This window comes from Panicum virgatum, chromosome 9K (genome assembly GCF_016808335.1).
Source record: "Panicum virgatum strain AP13 chromosome 9K, P.virgatum_v5, whole genome shotgun sequence".
Taxonomy (NCBI): Eukaryota; Viridiplantae; Streptophyta; class Magnoliopsida; order Poales; family Poaceae; genus Panicum; species Panicum virgatum.
In genome coordinates, this window is record NC_053144.1 from 52,059,054 (window position 1) to 52,079,174 (window position 20,121).

Here is a 20,121-nt window from a genome sequence, read left to right on the forward strand (position 1 = left end):
TGAGGGCAGCATGACGACACAATATACTTAGTAAAATTCGCAAGTCACCCACCTGTCAGTGTCTCGAGCACGGTGTGTATATGTCCACACGTACGTGGTCCACGGTCCAAACACCATGCTCCCCTTTCGAGCGTATGCGTATCATGGCACGATCGACGTGCTGTGCGTTTTTCCCAAATGAAACGCCACTACAAATCGCAAATGTGAGTTCTCAACCGATTCCTTTTTCTTTCTTTTTTGAAAGGCTCAACCGGCCGTTCGACGTAACCAACACATCTAAGATTGTTAACTAACCGTCAGGCTGCTAATTTATACTAAATAAAATAATAAATAGGGTTCTCATGATTACATACATACATGAAATACATCCAGGACGTCGGAGATACAAGATCCATGCCCTTGGCAGGCCCATGAGTTTGGTTTTATTTTTTAGGGGGCCCATGAGTTTGGTGGTGGTGTTTGTTCGTTGGCGGTCCATGAGTGACAGGGCCCATGTGGAAGAGCCCAACTTGGGGAGATACAAGATCGCTGACCTGCGGCCCAAGGGGGTCTCATGCTACTAAGCTTCTGTAAATGAAAGCGTTTAGGCAAAATGCAGAGCAATTCGATGACCATCATCAATAGGAAAACGGTGCACAAAATTCAGTAGAGTTGGAGAACAAAACTGCAATTCGCGGATTATATATAATCCAAAAGAGAGAAATCGAGAAATTAGATACTACTCGTAACAAACTACCCAAAAAGAAAAAAAAAACTGCAGCCAGTATTACAGTGCTAGTACTATGTTTTAACAGGGGAGCAGCATGTGGAGCCGCCGGCGCAGCCGGCGGCGGCACGGCGCGCGAGCCGCGTCCGCCTCTCCTCGGAGAGCTGCCTGGCCAGCCCGGCGAGCGCGTCGGCGTTGCTCCCTTCCCCGGGCACCGGCTCGTTCCTCCCGGTCTCCACGTTGACCCTCGACACCCGCTGCGCCAGCATCCGCTCCCCGATCCCCACGAGCGCCCGCATGTTCTCCGGCGTGGCGGCGTCCACGGTCGCCGCGGCGCCGCGCAGCGAGCTGTCCTGGATGCGGAGGTAGTCGCGGTCGCTGTGGAGCGACTGGAACAGCGCGGCGGCGTGGATGTCCACGAGGTCGGCGCTGGCCGCCATGAAGATGTCGATGATGGGCGCCATGCCCTTGTTGCGGAGCCACCGGACGACGCCCCACCGGGAGCACTGCCGCGCCGTGAAGAGGCCCTCGTCGGACGCCGACCCCGTCCCGATCGACAGCACCAGGAACTTGCGGCAGTCCGCCGGCCTCACCGGGAACAGCTCCTCCCTGTCCTTGCCCAGCATCTTCTTGATGATCTGCGTCATCGCGACCATCGTCTGCGCTCGCATGATTTTAGTTTCGGCGGGACTTTTGTTGGGTTCTAGCTGCATTCGACTATATATATATATTACCGGGTTGTTGGCGGCGACACCGCCGTCGATGAGGTTGTACTCGCGGGCCTTGCCGCCGGCGTCTTGGGTCTGGAAGTAGTGCGCCGGGAGGTAGGTCGGCGCGGCGGACGTGCTGATGCACACGTCGGAGAGCAGCGCGTTCTTCAGCGGCGTGCTCCTGGCCTGCAGATCGATCGACCACGGCGGCTAATGAATCGTGCATATGGACTACATGGAATCGATCGGGGATATATTCGCGATGAATCGTACGTCGTAGGTGGAGAAGATGATGGGCTGGAGCAGCTTGATGTCGAAGGTGGGGATGACGACGTTGGTCAGCGTGTCCGACACCCTCGTCTCCCCGAGCATGCTCCGGATCGTGGTGCGCAGGTACTTGCCTCTGTACCTTGGCTTCCTCAGCGCCGACATCGCCGCCGCGAGGCTGCTCCTACTGCCAACCACCGATCGCCGGTGTCAGCGCCGCCGCATCGATGCTTTGCTCCGTCAAGAATCGAATGGCCGGCCGGCGGCTCACCTCTGAGGGAAGATGCGCGGGCAGTTGTCAAAGTAGAAGCGGTTGATGTCCCTGGCAGCGAAGAGCGGCCGCTTGTCCTCGCCGGGGGTGGTGATCATCGAGGTGATGAGCCCGCCGGTGCTCGTGCCGGCGACGCAGTCGAAGTAGTCCGCTAGCCTGGCCTCCGGCCCGTCCAGCTCCTGCAGCCTGGCCTCCAGGAAGGCGAGGATGGTGCCGGGGATTAGCCCCCGGATGCCGCCGCCGTCGATGGTCAGCACCGTCACCCTCTGCCCCGGCACCACCGGCTCGCCGACCACGCTCCTGGCCATCGCCTTCGTTCTGCAGACGCTGCATGGGCGCCGGGACGAGTAGCTCGCCATTGCTCCACTCTCTGCACTCGGTGGATCGATCAGCTGCTTGCCTACTTGTGGAAGGCCAAGAACTGAAGGGGTCAAGATCCAAGAAGATCGAGCAGTGCTTGCGCGGCGCGGTTCCAGTCGATTTGCTAGCACTGTGATCGGTGAGGAGCTGCTCTTCTCTATATTTAGAGTGACAGACAGCGGCAGGTGCGTACAGTTGCATGGTGCTGACACGTATGGTTCCTGAAGAAACTGAGTCTGCTTCAGCACGGAAACTGGAGTCTGCATGCTACCAATAGATCAAGCACAAACAAGACTGCTATGTTTCCAAAGGCTGAACCTTTTCTAGGACCATGTCGATCACAATTCACAAACCGCATGTCAACCTGGTACCTCAGAAAATAATAATAAATATTCTATGAAAATATACTTCATAGCAAATAATCAGACACGTGGTGATACGTTCTTCCTACTTAAACTGAGTAATATGCTGAAAGTCGATAGCTTTGGCGATTCCAGGCCTCCAGCAGCCCAAAATAAGTGGTAGCCCATTTAGAAAAGGGAACATACCAAGTGCAAACTAAACTATCCGTGAAAACTATACAAACTTCAATCAGGGCCACTGGTTCAACATCCAAGGGGAGGGTACAAGGGGGTGGGAGGGGGGATTTGCAAAAGTGTGATTACATAATCCAAGGGCGAGTGATTAATTATAAAATTTTTCTCTCTCCATGCTCCTTGGATGTTGATCCGGTAGTCCAAATTGAAGTTTGCATAGTTTTCACGAATAGGTTGTTTTACACCTGATATGTTTCCTTTAGAAAAACGAATGTACATTTATATAATACATAGCAAATGTATGTCTTTACATAAAACTAAATTCCGAGGCGAGTCTATTGGTAGTACCTTTATGTTCTACATCCGTTTCAAAATATAATAACTTTTAGATTTAGTCAAAAGTCAAACATCTTCATATTCGACCAGTAATATCTTCAACAATAATTAATTTTAATAGAAAAGATTACATGTTATGATAGTTGGTTTTATTATGAATCAACTAAAATCATTTTTATATTATCAATTTTATGACTTTTTACTGTACATAATCAAATTTTAAAATGTTTGAATTAAAGAGAAGCATAAACATAGCTATATTCTGGAACAGAGGGAGTATATATGTATCCAAACTTAACACATACTCTCTCTATTTCAAATTGTAGATCATTTGACTTTTTAAATCTCAAGTTTGACTACTCATCTTATTCAAAAAATTTGTGTAAACATAGTCAAATTTAAGTCATTCTTGATGAACTTGTATTGATAAAGCTAGCAACAAAAGAAGTGATATTTTGCACAATTTTTTAAATAAGACGAGTGGTCAAATTTAGGATCAAAAAAGTAAAATGACCTATAATTTAGAAGGGATGGAGTACAAAATGTTTTATTTGTAACCAAGGTTTATAAAACTTGAGGGAATAATAATCTAGTTTGAACCCTTAACATTCCGAGTAGCAGCTGGCATAATTAAAAACCAATGCACACAAACTATCAAAGCAATAGCCCTGAAACTGGATGATATATTTTCGTCCAAGGGAACATGTTAGGGCACACAGTTTCCTTTTTCTCAACAAAGCTAGCAGCAGATCCATGCCCAAAAATCATCTGAGGACGAAAAGAAAGCAGATCTATAGGATAGAACTAATGTATGCTGCAACTTAGGGTCTGTTTAGCATGGCTCCAGCTCTGCTTGAAGCAAATTTTCTCAACGAAAGGAGCAAGCAAGCAGCACTGCAGCAGTGCTAGAAAGAAACCGGACGAAAAACCACGCGAAAAATGCCTGGCTTTCTCCGTAGAAAGCTCAGACGATGCAGGTTTCTGGATTGTTTGCGTCTGTATATATTACGTTTTGTAGAAAAAAAATTGTAATGCACATGTGGTCACATGCATGATCCATCGCGCACAAGCGCAAACGAGGCAGGGGCAGGAATAGTCGGTCGCAGAGAGCCAGAGAGAATGGCCGGCGAAAGGAGCAATGCCGCCGTGCCACTGTGCTGTGTTAGTTCAACTATTGATCGCCTCTAATGCAATGTCCCACTCGTTTGGATTAGGACGGACGCACAAATGCGTACGCACGACCACACACGCGCACATCCGAAAGTTCCATCTGCTGTGCAACCACTTTTACACACGCTTACTACTGTTTGTTATGGTGAGTCCACGCGACACTCATTCTAGAAAAAAGTTAAAGAAAATGGAAATGGCATTATATTCTGTGTTTCATCTAGTCAAGCCATTGAAACCATCATTATTTGTTTTGTGTACTTTCAAATTAAATATAAAAAAATGGCACTTGTGTTTATATCTTTAAAAGGTACTTTAACAATAGAGTTCTATTATAATGATTGTAAAGTACCAAAGAAAACTTTCAGGTACTTTTTTCTTGAATTTTTCTTGACCATTGATCTATGAAAAAATAAATTAAATTAGTATTCGATCCCACTCCTTTTGGTACCTGGTCCCATATTTTTGTACCACCAGATACTTTAGTGTAGGTACTTTCAAGTACTTTCTACCTTGACCACTGTATGATTATATCAGATGGACGGCTCTCATTTTTTTCAGTCATTGTAAAAAATCTCTTAACGATACTGTTTTTAGAGCAAGCACATTAATCATCACAAACACATGCTAGAAAATATAGAAATATGTATATTAGTACTCCACAAAGTCTATTAGTGTTTAGAGGCAACCTTGTTAAACTTTTAAAGATGGCATGAAGTAGATAAATAGGTCTATACTGCTGCATTTTTGTTGCCTCTTTAATATTTTTGGAATAAAGCATAATTCGCCAAATTAGGACTGATGAGGTAAATGGCCCTTCATAAAAATAGATGAGGAGTCTGAGCGTCATATGGTTGCTTTTATTATTTCATAGAAAACTTGATAGAATTCTGCTGGACCACATCATTGGGGCCAGGAGACTTATCCATTTGGAAAACTGCCTCCCTGCCTTGTTTCTCTGCGAATTCACGAGGTGAGAAATCTGTTGTCATCCTCTGTCATGTTTGAGATGTCTTGTGCTTGACCAAACTATGTAAAACTGTTACTCTATAGTCTCTAGTGGATCAAATGGTCGCTTGTAATACTTTTGTAATACAACCTTCAATCGACACCCCCCCCCCCCCCCCCCCAACACTCTATCTTCTTGCTGTAATGAATATATGTTGCTCTCTATGCCTGTCGATGGCAACCAAGTGGAAACATTGGGAATGACATCACCACCTCCAGGAGATCTTTAACCTTAGCTCTTGTTTATTTCCTCTTCCATCAATAGATGAACTGATTGTCATGGTCCGAGAGAGCATTGATCTAAACTTTTATTTTTTTATCCAAAAAAAGCATCAGTCAAAAGAGATCAATTTCTTCTTCTCTCTTTTTTTTATTGTGCCCCCATCCTCTCAAAAATTACAGGTGGATCTTACTTTATCCTGCCATTTTTCCATGGCCGTGGCCCGTGCTACATCTAGTATAATTTCCGATTGCCAAACATTAGCAATCAAATCATAGAAACTGTCCCTTCTTATTAACCGGCCCTGGCACGTTCAAATTTTAAAAAGTGGCCGATGGTTACTGTGAGAACTGAGAAGAAGCACCAGTAACAGAGGTGTGTGTGATCTCCGTGGGAATTGCAGGCATCTACCAGGCTAGGACAACGTTTCAGCCTCGGCGAATCCGTGGCCATGGCCAGGGTAAGCAAGGCGCCACGCCACCTGTTTAAACCGCTCTCGGCCTTGCTCTCGGTCACTCACCCACAAACCGGAGGTGCCTCGTCCCCGGCTTGGACTTGGACATGGCGGCCGCGCCATACTACCGGCCGCTTGCTCTGCTCCTCCCGCTCCTGTGCCTCGGCTTGCTCCATGCCGATTCCGCCGCCTCCATCACCGCTGGCACCCCCGACGGCTCGGAGCTCTGGGGCTATGTCGAAGTCCGGCCAAGTGATACCCCTCGCCACGAATTAATCTTTTTCCATTTCTCCTTTAAAGCAGTAATAATATGGGCTTAATGGCATGTCGCCATTGATGAGACGTTGCAGAGGCGCACCTGTTCTGGTGGTACTACAAGAGCCCGCAGAGGACGTCGGCGCCGGGGAAGCCAGGGCCGACCGTCCTCTGGCTGCAGGGCGGCCCGGTACGAACCTGTCTCTCCTCCTCCTCCTCTGTTTCAAGAGAACTTGGCCTGTCACCTCACCTGTGTAAGCTTTGTGATCAACCGTCGTCTTCGCAGAGCGCGTCTGGCATCGGGCTCGGAAACTTCCAGGAGATCGGGCCGCTGGACGTCGACCTGAAGCCGCGCAACTCGACGTGGCTGCAGAAGGCGGACCTCATCTTCCTGGTCAGTCACGGAGAGCGACAGCAGCGACAGCTCTGCTCCTGCTCCTGCTCCTGCTCCCTCCCTCTTCTTCCACGCCGCCATTGCTGTCTCGCGATCGCGATGCTCACGCTCACGCTTTGCCCTCTCCGCCCCCGTGGCCGGCGCAGGACAACCCGGTCGGCACCGGGTACAGCTACGTGGAGAACGACACCCTGTTCGTGACCACCGACTGGCAGCAGGCGGCGGACGCCACCACGCTGCTCAAGGCGATCATCAGGGAGGTGCCCACGCTGCAGGGCAGCCCGCTGTTCCTGGTGGCCGAGTCCTACGGCGGCAAGTACGCCGCCACGCTCGGCGTCGCCGTCGCCAGGGCCGTCCGTGCCGGCGAGCTCAACGTCACGCTCGCAGGTGAGAATCGATGGACGTCGGCGCGCGAGCGGTCGATGTGTGCGCACTGAAATTCTCGTTTGTTTTTTTCCCGGCAGGTGTCGCGCTCGGGGATAACTGGATCTCGCCGGAGGATTTCACGGTGAGAGATCATTCTTTTTCTTGAATCTTTCAGCGCATGAATTGGATGGGAGTCAAAATGAGCTTCGGATGGTGCAGCTCTCCTACACGCAACAGCTCCTGAGCGTGTCGAGGCTGGACGACAATGCCGGCGACGAAGCAAGCAAGTAAGCCGGCTGCTGGGGAACAGTAGGCAAACCACCATTATATTTGCCATTGTTCATCTTCAGCTTACCGATGATTTGATCTCAGGAGGGCGGAGATGGTGAAGAAGCAGATCGCGGCGGGGCAGTGGGTCGCCTCGCAGGAGTCCTGGAACGATCTGCTGGGTTTCATAGCCACCAAGAGCGGCAACGTAGTAAGTGCTCAATGTTGGCTTCCACACTCTTACTCAATGGTTTCTGAGCCTTATTACTCGGGTCTCCTTTGGAACAAAGGAAAAATAATGGAGTTTGAAAATAATGGAGTTTGAATTATCGGAACAAGGATTCAAAATGTTGTTCATGACTTCTTGCAGTTTGTTTCTTCTTATTATATCTGTTATTTTCTCCCTTGCTTGCTCATTCCAAATGATGTTATTGTCACTGTTTCTCTGTGCTTCTAGTTCCATAAGATTCTAGATATTACGGCAATGATCATGCGCTTTTAGTATTTTGCCTCCTAAAAGTCTTCTTTTACTATTCCTATGTTCCGATAATCATGTGTTTTAAAGATGCACTCAGTATTGGCACAGCTTTATGGGTCTCTTTGATCACAGCATAATTTTCTTTTATGTTTTCCTTTGGTAGGACGTGTACAATTTTCTTCTTGACAGTGGCATGGACCCCATGTCGGTGGACTCATCAACGGGCTCATCACTGAGCAACTTACAAGCAAAAAAGTACTCTGCATACCTCAGCAGTCAGGACTCTAGCTCTAACACCATCGATGGAAACATGAATGGGGTCATCAAGCAGAAGCTTAAGATCATCCTCAAGGACTTCAAGTGAGCATCATATCGCTTTCGCATCAGAGTCGCTTTCGTGTGGATGTTATGATGCTAGAATTCTAATTGTAGGTGGGGAGAGCAGTCTGACTCGGTCTACTTTGCGCTGGTCAACGATTTTATGAAGCCAAGAATCGATGACGCAAGCTAGCAAGACACTTTGCATGAATCAAAATGCATCTTCCAAATTGAGAGAGAGTTACTTTTTAGATAAAGGATAAACCGGCCTCTATATACATCTGGTGGTTATATATGAGGAATGTTGAGTACTCTATCCTGTTTGTGATGAGTGAATTGTCAACCGTGCGGTGTGATCGTGCGCTTGGTCTTTGGATTGCAGGTACACGGGCGTTGAGTGTCGATGGGGAGCTGCCGTGGAGGTGCTGTGGCCGATGGACCGTGCGGTGGACGGCGGTGAAGGGCAGCCGGGACCGGAGCTCGGACCGGTCGGCAGCTGTGGCGTCCACTCCTGGATCGAGGGCGCAAGCGGCGACGGAAGGCGGGTTTCTTAGTTTGCGCCACAAAACCAAGGAGGCGGACGGCGGTTGAAGACGCCAAGTCGTGGAGGCACGGGCGTCGGTCTCGGGACTGACGGAGGCGACGGGCGTCGACGGCGTCTAGGGCCTCGCTGCGGGCGAGGAGGTGACGGGCGTCGGGCGGCGTCTATGGCCGTCAGAAGGCCGAGGCGGGAACAGCGTCTAGGGCCACGGCGTGGAGGCGGGAATCTTCCCGCGCGTGAGGTTTTTGCGGTTTTCTCAAAACCGGCCACCTACCCGGGTTTCGCGGACCCTCCAAAACCGCGGACTGGATCTTCATTAAGACGGTGGCATCGCGGAGAAGACTTCGTTTCGAAAAAAAAACCTCGGCCGTCGGATGAGATCGTGTATAGGGGTGCTGCAGGCCAACCGGTCTGACCGGTCTAGCGTACCGGTCTGACCGGTCCCGCGGGTATAAATATCCCTTCACTTGTGTTAGGTTCATAGCGGCTTTTAGAACTTGTCCGTGAATTCTATGTTTCCCCAGGCCGCTGCCCCTGCGTCTCCCTCCCTCTGTTCCTCTCGTTTGAGTTGATTTTGTCCATGGATTGTTGAAACCTTGTAAGGGATTTGATTGGGAAAGGAGACCCTAACCTCCTCGTGCCCTCTGGGCGGTTTGAATCAATCCATCTCCTCGTTTTGTGCTTTGTTTGATGAAATTTCGATTTTATTTTTGGTGCACTTGATTGCGAGGAGTCCATGAGTTCTTTGCTGTGATTCCCATGCCTCTACTTGGTTCTTGAACCCTCTGGAATCACTAGTTCGTTCAAATTCGATTTCTTGGAAACTAGAGAAAACCCCACCCTTTTTTATCTCATCCCGAAATTCTCGTGCTACGGATATCTTTAGGGTGAGATCTCTTGGGGATACACTCTTGGGGTAGGAACGAAGCTATCCTCCAAGTTTCATCCAATTTGGACGTGATTTGCTCTCGATTTATGGTTTGGAACTAAATTTTCGGGGTTTTCTGGACACCACCGGTCAGACCGGTTGGCGAGACCGGTCAGACCGGTCCGTCTGTTTTTGAACTTCGTAACCGGTCAGACCGGTCCTCTATACCGGTCAGACCGGTCTGTGACTGAGCAGATTCGATTTGAGAAGTTCTCTCGCTTTTGCTTCCGCTTTGCAACTCGGGTCTTTTGCTTCGAGATAGCTTGTTCATAGCTATTCTCGCTGACCTAGGTTCGAGGGATTGCGGTGGTTTTGGGACATAGGCCGACGGTTCGAATTTCGAAGAGATTTTGATCGGCTCCCATTCACCCCCCCTCTGGTCGCCGGCTTCGGTCCCACAATATACATCCAAAGCTTACAAGAGTTCTTAGACTCTAAATCTCAAATGAGGATCTCAAACACCAGAAAGAAGAAAACTTAAAATAAGGAAAGAAAATTAGAAGATTAAGCTTCAAATTTCTTCTTATATAGTGTTTGTTTGATAAACTGTGTATTTTTCTACTTCAGATCGATGAGCTGCTGTCTTATGGCATAAATGTGACGGTGTATAATGGCCAGGTCAGCATTACTCTGCCATTTCTACTATCCCCAGCTAATAAGAACTACTTGAGCGCATCATCGATATCTAATTTTCTACCTTCTGTTAGTGCTATTACTACATTGGCATCTATTATATACATATTTGAGTGTTAAAAAAAGTCACCACGTTCGTCGAGAAGATCTAGAAATTCTCACGTTAATCTAAAAAAGAGAAGGATTTACACCGTTAGATTTTATAAAGATCTAATGGTCTAGATTAACCTAGAGAGTCCACGTCCAACAAAAGAAGTAAGAAATTGCTAGGTTAATTAGAAAAGGATCTACCGGTAAAGGGTAGCCTGGAGAGTCCATGGTCTAGAGTAGACTAAAGAGTCCGCGTTTGACAAAAAAGAAGTAAAAATTGCCATATTATTAATATGAAAACAAAACAAATTAATAGATGCCAACAACATAGATCGTTGCATCGACGACCTCCTAATAAATCCATAGGGCTCGGTCACAACAGAGATCAGAAGCCAACAACTTGCGTGCGGCTGCAAAGCAAGCTAACTAGCACCAACAGGCTACATGCACACTTACCTACCTACCACCTCACGAACAATGACTGATTGATTTGTCAAAAGGTACTGTATGATAATACTCCACATCATCAGTAGTAATCACAAGATGGTAATTGCGGCCGGGGCAATTGATAACAACAACCAAGCTCCTTCATTAGCTAATTTGAGTAGGCAGTAATTACTCTACACAAGCACATTCATCATCGTACACACACTCGCAAATCAACACTCTCTTTTGTATACTGTACCCAGTTACTATAGTTTCTTTTTTTCTAATCACGTAAATCTATAATCCAAACTCCAAATATGTCATGTGAATGGTCAAAAGGAATGCATTAATCGAGCTCTACAATCCTGAGGGTACCAATAATCTATTTAATCAATGGATAAAAATTCAACTTTGTCTCTCTTATAAAGTGCCCGCTCAACCTTCTAACAATTTTTTGCATTTAATACCATGATGTTAAAACAAGCAGCCATGTTAGTCAAGAGTGACAAGAGATTAAAACATTAATCTTGAAAAGAAAATAATACACATCGGTGGATTTTAATATAACAATAGTCCGCAGTAACTAAAAGAGTTCATGAATAAATTTAGAAATTAAATTAATAAACTTAGTAGTTTTTTTTTGAGATTACACAGTACAACTTAGACACTCACAACGCATGCACACTCACACCCTATGAACACATGTACGCAAACCCTACCCCTATGAGCGTCTTCGAAGACTGAGCCGGCACCCCTAAGAGCTCATATAAATAATATTAATAAACAAAAAATTAAAGGTTTTTTAGAAGAATAAGGAAATATGAAGTTGTGCTAAGAGCTCATGATGAATGAGGATAATAAATAGATAAATTAAGAATTAAGAAAATAAAAAAAATAGTAGTTTATTTGTATACAATTTGGAAAGAAACATAGCTGAATGTAGAGTCTATGAAAAATACAATTAATAAATAACTAAATTTTTGATTAAAATATTATAAATTGGTATTTGATTTCCAACAATATTGGATAGGGAATTACTTATCTATAACTCTTATTCAATAAAATTTGTCAATAGGTAAATTTGATATTTGAAATATGACTTGAAGCTACCATGCTAATTGAGAAAGAAATAACGTACATAATTGATTTTGTATGATGCTCTAATTATCTAGATTAATCCTAAGAATTCATCTTGAGTATGACCAGTCAATAGCTAAATTCAAAATTACAATAAAAGGAAAGATAGTAGTATTCTAAATAAATTTAGAAGCAAATAGTAAAAAATAAAAAATCCATATCAAATACATGTATTAAATAACAATATTGGAAAGAAACATAGTGAAAAGTTGTATTTCCAAGCAAATTACTTAGATAAAAAATGTGTGTAGAATATAATTAGTCAATAGATAAATAAATAAAAAAAATCTCGATATTCAGATCTATCAACTTAATGCATAAAGTTTAACATAAAAACATCAAGCGACCATGTTAATGTTGAGGGACAAGAAAATATTACATTAATGGTAAACCTAAGCATTTTAGGCCCTGCTCAAGTCCATTGGGTCTTGCTCCACCCATACCTTTGTATGGTCAGGATTAGTCAGAGAAAACCAGACTTGAGAAGTTTAGCATCACGAGAGCATGGCCAACATCATAAGTTAATTATTATTCATATTTAACCAAGAAATAGTGGAAAGCTCAAGCTCAGTCCGAAAGTTACCCATAGGACAGGACTAGGTGCGAAGTTTAGACCCCAAATTAGTCTGGTATTTTATCGGCTTGACTCACAAAATACTCAAGTCTAATCAGTTTAATGAGGAAAAAATATATATTGTTTTTTAAGCATAGATGCAAGTTATAACTGATAAATGTATTATAAGAATATATAAGAATGGAAAATGTGAAAAAGATCAAGTTTGTTGCAGACGTATATGGATTACTGTGACTCAGTTTCTGTATGGAAATTAAAATTCATGATGAATAGAATAGAAGGAACTCTTCATTAGTATGAAAACAAAAGGAAAAATTGATAGGAAACGAGGATCACATGGTATGAGGAGCTAGCATTGAGGAAGGCTTCAACTTATATGATGTCGTCGCCCACATCATTGGCCATCGCTAGAAGAGGCAACACGGATGCCACCTCTAGCTATGGCAAACACATCCCTCAGCAAGGTTTATCTCTTGATGCCATATCACCTACGTAAAAAGTTGAAGATGCAACGCTGCTATGGCTGACAAGGCATGGCTACAAGGCATATGAATAATGCATCCGCCAAAATAAGATTGAACAGAGAAGTCAAATATAACTAGCCAAGCTAGACATAATAATTTGGTTGAGTGAGTCCGGACTGCATTCCCTTGCTGACTATATAGAACCACTAACGTACCCATAGGCCATATCTTCTAACCTTAAAAATAGTTTATGTCATATCTAAAACTCTCTAACATGAATTCATATTACAAGACCAAAAATACAATGCATTCAATAAGCACAGAAGATAAATTTCTATATAAAAATTTTACTAAGAGTTCATCATCCACAACAAATATCTTGAAAAATGTGTGGCACCTTGGTTTGTGCTATTTGAAAATATCTTGAAAAATGTGTGGCACCTTGGTTTGTGCTATTTGAATAAAAGAATGTCAATAAAATAAAAAATCTTTGGACAAATTTATTTTAAAGTAAAAAAGAGTCTGAATGTTAAAAAAAAATAGCTAGCTACCCGCGATATTTGCACGGGCCACCTTGCTAGTTTCTATCTAAAGATCCCTACTCTTTGCAAAATATCACTTCAACATGAATCTGAAGGACAGTATGCTAGTGGTTTAGTGCATGGGTGACGATCGAGATACTGAAAGGTGAAAGCATACGGATGCTGCTTGCTGCATGTCCGACATCAACGCATAGTGCTCTTGATCAAATGTAACATTTAGGTTTAACAACGGCGTCAAGACATGGAAGCACCCTCTAGATAAGCAACCGAGTAGAGTACAAGAATAATTAGCTTTGTTAAACAGTGGGAAAACAGGGATAACGTGACGCCAACTCACATGTTCATGTTCAGAAAATATGCCATCCTTTCCGGACCAAACCAAAAGAATGTGAATCTTGATTGTGAAGTTTAATCGGTGATAGCACATAGTAGGGACAATCACTCCGTGGTCCACGCTAAGAAAATTCCAATATCAGAGTATTCCAGGCAAGGATTTGTGGATGGATAGCCCATCAGGACCCCTTTGCAAGGAAGGATTTAGGGACACGATATCTTCAGGTGGCACAAGGCATTTTCCCAACAACCGCTAGCTCACATGGCTAGTGGCTGTGGTTCGCATGGTCAACTAGTGGGTCATTTTGATGATCCATATATGCAGTGATCGTAGTTGAAATGCTTAGGATTTACTACGGCTATATTTGTAGCAGACCTTGATATATCCTTTTCTCCTATCTGAAGCTCGACGTGATCTGCGCAACCGACGGCGCAGAAGCATGGGTTCAGAAGCTCAAGTAAGTGCTTGTCCAATTCCCACGATTCTAGCATATCCTGGACAATGCACATCTGAATGACTGAATGCTTTCTCCATTTGGCGATGCACTGATTTCAGATGGGATGGTCTGAAGAGCTTTCTGAGCCTACCAAGGCAGCCTCTGTATTGCGGCACCACCAAAGGAATCAAAGCCTTCGTCAGGTCCTACAAGAATTTGCATTTTTACTGGATTCTTGGAGCTGGGCACTATGTAAGTCCAAAGTTCCCCCAATTTCTTCCCATGTGAAGTTCCTGAATTTAGCCTTACATATTTTCTCGTGGGATATCTGTTCTTTGATTGCAGGTGCCGGTTGACCAGCCTTGTATCGCACTGAGCATGATCAGCAGCATAACCCAGTCACCAGCAAGTTAAACTGATTTTAAGTGATGTATGCAGAGAACATGGAGGTTTCAACTACAAGAAGCTAGAACAAGAACATTGCAGCATTCTTGAAATATATTATAGGTCGCATACTTGAAAGGCAATGGAATTGATAATGCCATTCCTTTTTTATTTTTCCATTAAAACAGAGTACCTGTGTGATATGAAAGTGGTGGCGTCATCTGCATATTGTGGAAGCAACAATCCATCGACCACCAAAATGTCATGCAAAGGCTGAGCTTGTTTCTATTTTCTAAATATTTGATTCCTAAAACAATGGATTATCTTTTGTCATGCGTTAGCCAATATTTCAAACTAGCAAGGTGGCCCGCGCTAATAGCACGGGTAGCTAGCTTTTTCATGATAATATTAGGATCCTTTTAATTTTAATTTAAATTTATTTAAAATTAAATATATTCAAATGATTTTGTTTTATTATTTTATTGTCATTGTTTTCTCAAAATAGCCCAGATCACCTTTTTTTATCATGTTGTTTCATTGCACAAAATATGTACATGATAATAGGTAATATCATGTATAGGCATAGTTTAGTTGCATATGCCTTTATTTTGATGGTGCTTCTTCATACTCCTAGCTGATCAGCCTTTATTGGTGTATCTCAATTTGGACAAATTGTTAAATCAAGAGCAAAACATAGAAATTAGGGATTATGTCATAATTAGTGTCCCTTCTTCTAAAATTGTATTTGATCATTTTTCCATTTTTTCTAAACATTTAATTATTATGAATATGAAGTTGATTTTACAGGAGTCATTTATTTATGTCTTTTTCCTCCCGATACCTATCAATATATTGATTTTCTTAACTTTTTTAAAAACTACTGGAGTTATTTTTGTGTATTTGAAATATAGTCTTATTTGATTATTTTAATTATAAACTCGTATGAAATAATTTCACTTAATTCTATTGTCTTCTTTGACTCACTATGGATCTTTAATTTTAGTTGTTTCATACTTTTTATTTCATTTATTGTTTCTATGGTTTAGCCTTTACTTCTAAAACTATTTCACTGATATGTACCAATACCACATGCATCCTCCCGTAGCTTGGAAGCCTCACTACCTTACGATAGCTGATTCACCTATTCTATTTTGTTTCTCTCATTTGTTCGACTGATCTTTCCTCTGTGCTAGAAATTTAGGACACAACGGATCTCCTCGACTCCCCACATTGCACTTTGATGATTTTACGAACACTAATTGACTCCGGCACTTATGCTATGCACTTAAGGTAATCGTTATAGGTGTGTCATCCTGAGATGCTTTTTAGTTTACTCTTGTATCATAAAAAATCAATTTGTTATGACATGGATCCACTAAGATCACATTGCACCTTGATGATTTTACGAACACTAATTTACTCTGGCACTTATATACTACACACTTAAGGTAATTGTTATAGGTGTGTCATCCTGAGATGCTTTTAGTTTACTCTTGTATCATAAAAAATCAATCTGTTATGACATGGATCCACGCTAAGATCAATGGTGGAGATATTTATGATTTCTGACCTATTATTGTTGTAATTTATAAAACCATTATGTGAGTCCATTGGATTCATTTAAGACTTAAGTATTAAGGGGGTGTTTGGATCTCAGAGTTAAACATTAGCTCTATTATTTGGATGCCAAATAAGAGGGCTAAATATAAGCTAATTGATAATCCAATTGCACAGCTTATACTTGGTTGTTAGAGCCCGTTAGTCCTGATTAGGGCTAAATTCCATATTTAGCCCATTAGGGCACCTAGGGATAAAATTTAGTGCTCCTATTTTAAAAAATTGAGTCACCCCTAAATTATTATTATTTTTCATTCCAAGGCTACACCAGATGTTGCTTTTGGAATATCTTAAATTAGACCTACTAACAACTCTATATAATATAACAATATTGATTGGCTTTCATTAATTCTTTTAATCTAAATTTTGCTTATACTTATGCGCGAATTTTTAACTCCCGATATGGAGCTGATGTGGTGGCTTTTCAAACCTCAAGGATTATTCTTTTCGGGCCACCTGCTCCAAAGCCATTCTCTTTGTAGACAGTTAGAGAAGCGCTATTATCCATATTGATGGTGCCAACAATAATGCCACTAAAATTTGATGTCTCAGTTTGAGGTGGCTCTTGAGGTGAGAGATGGAATAGAAACAAACATATAAGACGCGATGATGCATGGCAGCTAGACGATATACCACGCGTTTGGTTTTTGGTGGAGTTATTTTCCCTTCATCCCATTATAATTTCAAATGGACAAAGGATACTATATTATTATTTGGTTAAATTTCATATCGATTTGATTATTTGTCTTTTTCTATCATTAGGCTGACATTATCAGTTGAACGATCATGTGCTGCATGCATTGTTTGAGAAGCGAACATGATTGAATCAAGTTAGTGTTTGAATGGAGGGTACCTTTATTTTTCCCTTTTGTTGTTCTACTTTTGTCCGAAAATATAACGCAAGCTGTCTTGAGTTGAATATATAGCACATGTATCTTTGTGGGTTTCCATATCTATTTTAAATTATGAAATTTTACCTATTTAGTAATGGTATTCTATCTGAACTCTTTGGTTAACTACTAATTTTCTTATTTTTCTAATTCCAAATTTAGTTGTTTACTAATCGTATTTGGCATGGACTCTTTGGTCATGTCCTAATTTTTCTTAATATTTTAATTCCTATATTAGCTATTTGATCTGGGCTCTTGAGTTAGTTTAGATAGTTAGATTTTTATAAAATTTGATGGTGTAAATCCTTCTCTTTTTTCAATTTACGTGAGAATTTCTAGACTCTCTTGCCGAACGTGGTGGTTTCTTTTAACCTACACTATTGGTCCAAGCAGTCGGCATGGCGTGATGGCCTAACAGAGCCACAGTCGGGTAAGAGATGATCCCAAGACGATGATGCTGAACACTTGAACCCATCAAAGTAGCGATTGTGGCTTCTTGTCAGATCAGACTTTTCTCACGTTCTCACGTCCTCTCTTGAGTGTTGGATTTGGTTTCTTTCTTTTTAGATAATGTGATCTTGTTTCAAATATACACACATGTAAACTTTCTTTATTTTAAATCATAATCTTGACCATCGAATTCTTTTTTAATAATGTGACCGGACTTGCACGCACACGAACTTTATTAAATAATCAAAGTTTTATTCTATTTCTATAATCTTGATATTTCAATTATTTTATTATATATTTATTATTTATTACTCGTATATGAAAGGGACTCTTTAGGTTTGTGTATTCATATGGACTCTTGAGTTAGTTTGGACCATTAGATCTTCATAAAATCTAACGGCGTAAATCTTTCTCTTTTTTAGATTAATGTGAGAATTTTTAGACTCTCTCGGCGAACGTGGTGGTTTCTTATAACACTCCCTTATTAATATAATAGATTGGGAGAAAAAATATACATAAAGGTGCATTTGTTACCTTCACACATAAAAAATAATTAAAATTAGTGAGGAAACCAATGGAAATTGCACCCAAGCAAGAATTAATATTAAATAACATGAATTGACCATATTTTCCTATATGACCTTAACTTTGTAAGCTGGTTGGTACATGCGCTCGATATTGTATTAGATCCAGACATCTCAAGTTGGAATGCTAGCATGCACAATTAAATAAAATAATTATAATAAAGTTTTAATAATCACAACTAGTCAGTTCTTCAAAACAAACTTTGATCAAGGTAAAAATCTATCAAAGTGAAATATTGATCCAATGATTCTTGAGCGACATTCAGCTTGCATAATTGATCCATTTAGACTCCCATCATATTAAGACATAGTACACCGAATACCAAGTGTTGTGTAGTCCATTCGTTATTGCAAATGGTGCAATTAAAATTAAAATTTCCTTGCTATCTACTTCTTCTAGCTAGATCAACTTATCTTTAGCGACATTGATAAGGTTTTAGTAAATTAGCCACATAAAATCCTTGATCTAAGAGGAATTTTGCCTTCCAAAAATCAGACCAAATTCAAGTCTTAAAGATGCTAATACTAGAAAAATGTCATTCCTTATTTCTCAGAAACCCATTCAGGACAATCATTTTTTTTTAATCTATGGATGTTAATATCTCTTATCGTTCTTAGTCAAAACCATCTCCTTAGTGCATATGTAAATAGTTATTATATTTGACGTGGTAGTAATAGAAGCATTTTGCTCACCGTGTATACTATGAATTAATTATTCTTGGAATTTATTATAAAAATAAACTTGCCCAAATCAATAACCTTTCTAATTAATGAAAGTCAGTTTTGTTCCGATCTCCTATTATCAGGCTTCTTACCATACGATAGAAATATATGAATATAAGAAAGTCACTCTACAAAAGGGAATTACTTGGAGGAGGGGGTGGGGGGGCTCATAGGCCATCAAAGTGTTTTAATTTCAAGCACAACTTACAACACTAGTTTATGTTCATTTCTCGGACCTTAAACACCCAAACTACCTTTTTCTTTTCTTTTCTTTAATTTACAAATATTGCACCGGGTTATCTTATCTAATATATTTTATTTATCCACATGCTATAGTCTGACCGAAAGAGATGCAACTACATGAATAATATCCCAATAAATTTCTCAGGTACCAATGGGTTATTAAAGTTACAAGGTTACCACTCACAGGAGCACATCTAAGTGTATGAAAATATTCAACAGAAAAATTGATGGATACAGGCTAATGAACTATGTGCACGTAAAATTGAGTTTAAAGAAAGCATGTGCGAAGAAGGACAAAAGAGAAATAACCATTTCGATAATTGTTGGATTATAGACATGACAATGCCACCCACGACTGTTCACATGTTGATTTATCTTTTCTTTGATTCTTCTTGCATAAGCTATCTTTTGTTTAAGCTTAAACTTTATAGCACATGAATAATCTTCTGTAATAGTACTGAGGTAACTTAGAATGCATTGAGGTACTCTGGTCGTGGTCATTTTCTAAGTAGTAGTAGAGGTGGGTATTATAAAAGATTGGATCCGATGACTATCGTTAAAATCTGGAACATAAAAATGTACATGTAAAATTTGTGGTTAAAGAAAACATGCGCATAGAGAAAGAAAAAGAGAAATCACCATTTGGATAATGGTTGGGTCATAGACATGACAATGCCACCCACAACTTTTCCCATGTTGATTTCTCTTTTCGTTGATTCTTCTTGCATAAGTTTTCTTTTTATTTAAGCTTAAACTTTACGGCACTTAAATAATCTTCTGTAATAGTACTGAGGTACTGAGGTAAGTTAGAATGTGCTGAGGTACTTTGGTCAATTTCTAAGCAATAGTAGGCGCGAGTATTATAAAGATTGGATCCCAGGGTTTTGCTACGGTGCTCTACAATCCCGAGGCACGCACTTTTTTTATAAAAAAAACACTTTGCTGATTGCAGCCTCATTGTGAGTGCCAGAGGTAAGAATTCGAGGCCGTTTTGGATTGGGTCATTTTGATC

At 41.6% G+C, this 20,121-nt stretch overlaps 2 protein-coding genes across 2 annotated transcripts; one reads left to right on the forward strand and one right to left on the reverse strand.

The window, feature by feature from the left end:
- Positions 1 to 743: 743 nt before the first annotated feature.
- Positions 744 to 2,582, reverse strand: LOC120648786 (patatin-like protein 1). The gene is made up of 4 exons (XM_039925446.1): positions 1,953 to 2,582; positions 1,690 to 1,868; positions 1,441 to 1,602; positions 744 to 1,365 (listed from the first exon to the last, which is right to left on the reverse strand). The coding sequence occupies exons 1-4, from the start codon at positions 2,578 to 2,580 to the stop codon at positions 781 to 783; spliced, it is 1,554 nt and encodes a 517-aa protein (XP_039781380.1). The 5' UTR covers positions 2,581 to 2,582; the 3' UTR covers positions 744 to 780.
- A 3,379-nt stretch (positions 2,583 to 5,961) lies between these two features.
- Positions 5,962 to 14,828, forward strand: LOC120652144 (serine carboxypeptidase-like 51). The gene is made up of 13 exons (XM_039929878.1): positions 5,962 to 6,287; positions 6,386 to 6,480; positions 6,577 to 6,684; positions 6,831 to 7,071; positions 7,149 to 7,192; positions 7,270 to 7,337; positions 7,423 to 7,528; positions 7,959 to 8,155; positions 8,228 to 8,297; positions 10,150 to 10,200; positions 14,187 to 14,239; positions 14,338 to 14,470; positions 14,564 to 14,828. The coding sequence occupies exons 1-13, from the start codon at positions 6,143 to 6,145 to the stop codon at positions 14,630 to 14,632; spliced, it is 1,380 nt and encodes a 459-aa protein (XP_039785812.1). The 5' UTR covers positions 5,962 to 6,142; the 3' UTR covers positions 14,633 to 14,828.
- The last annotated feature ends 5,293 nt before the right edge of the window (positions 14,829 to 20,121 follow it).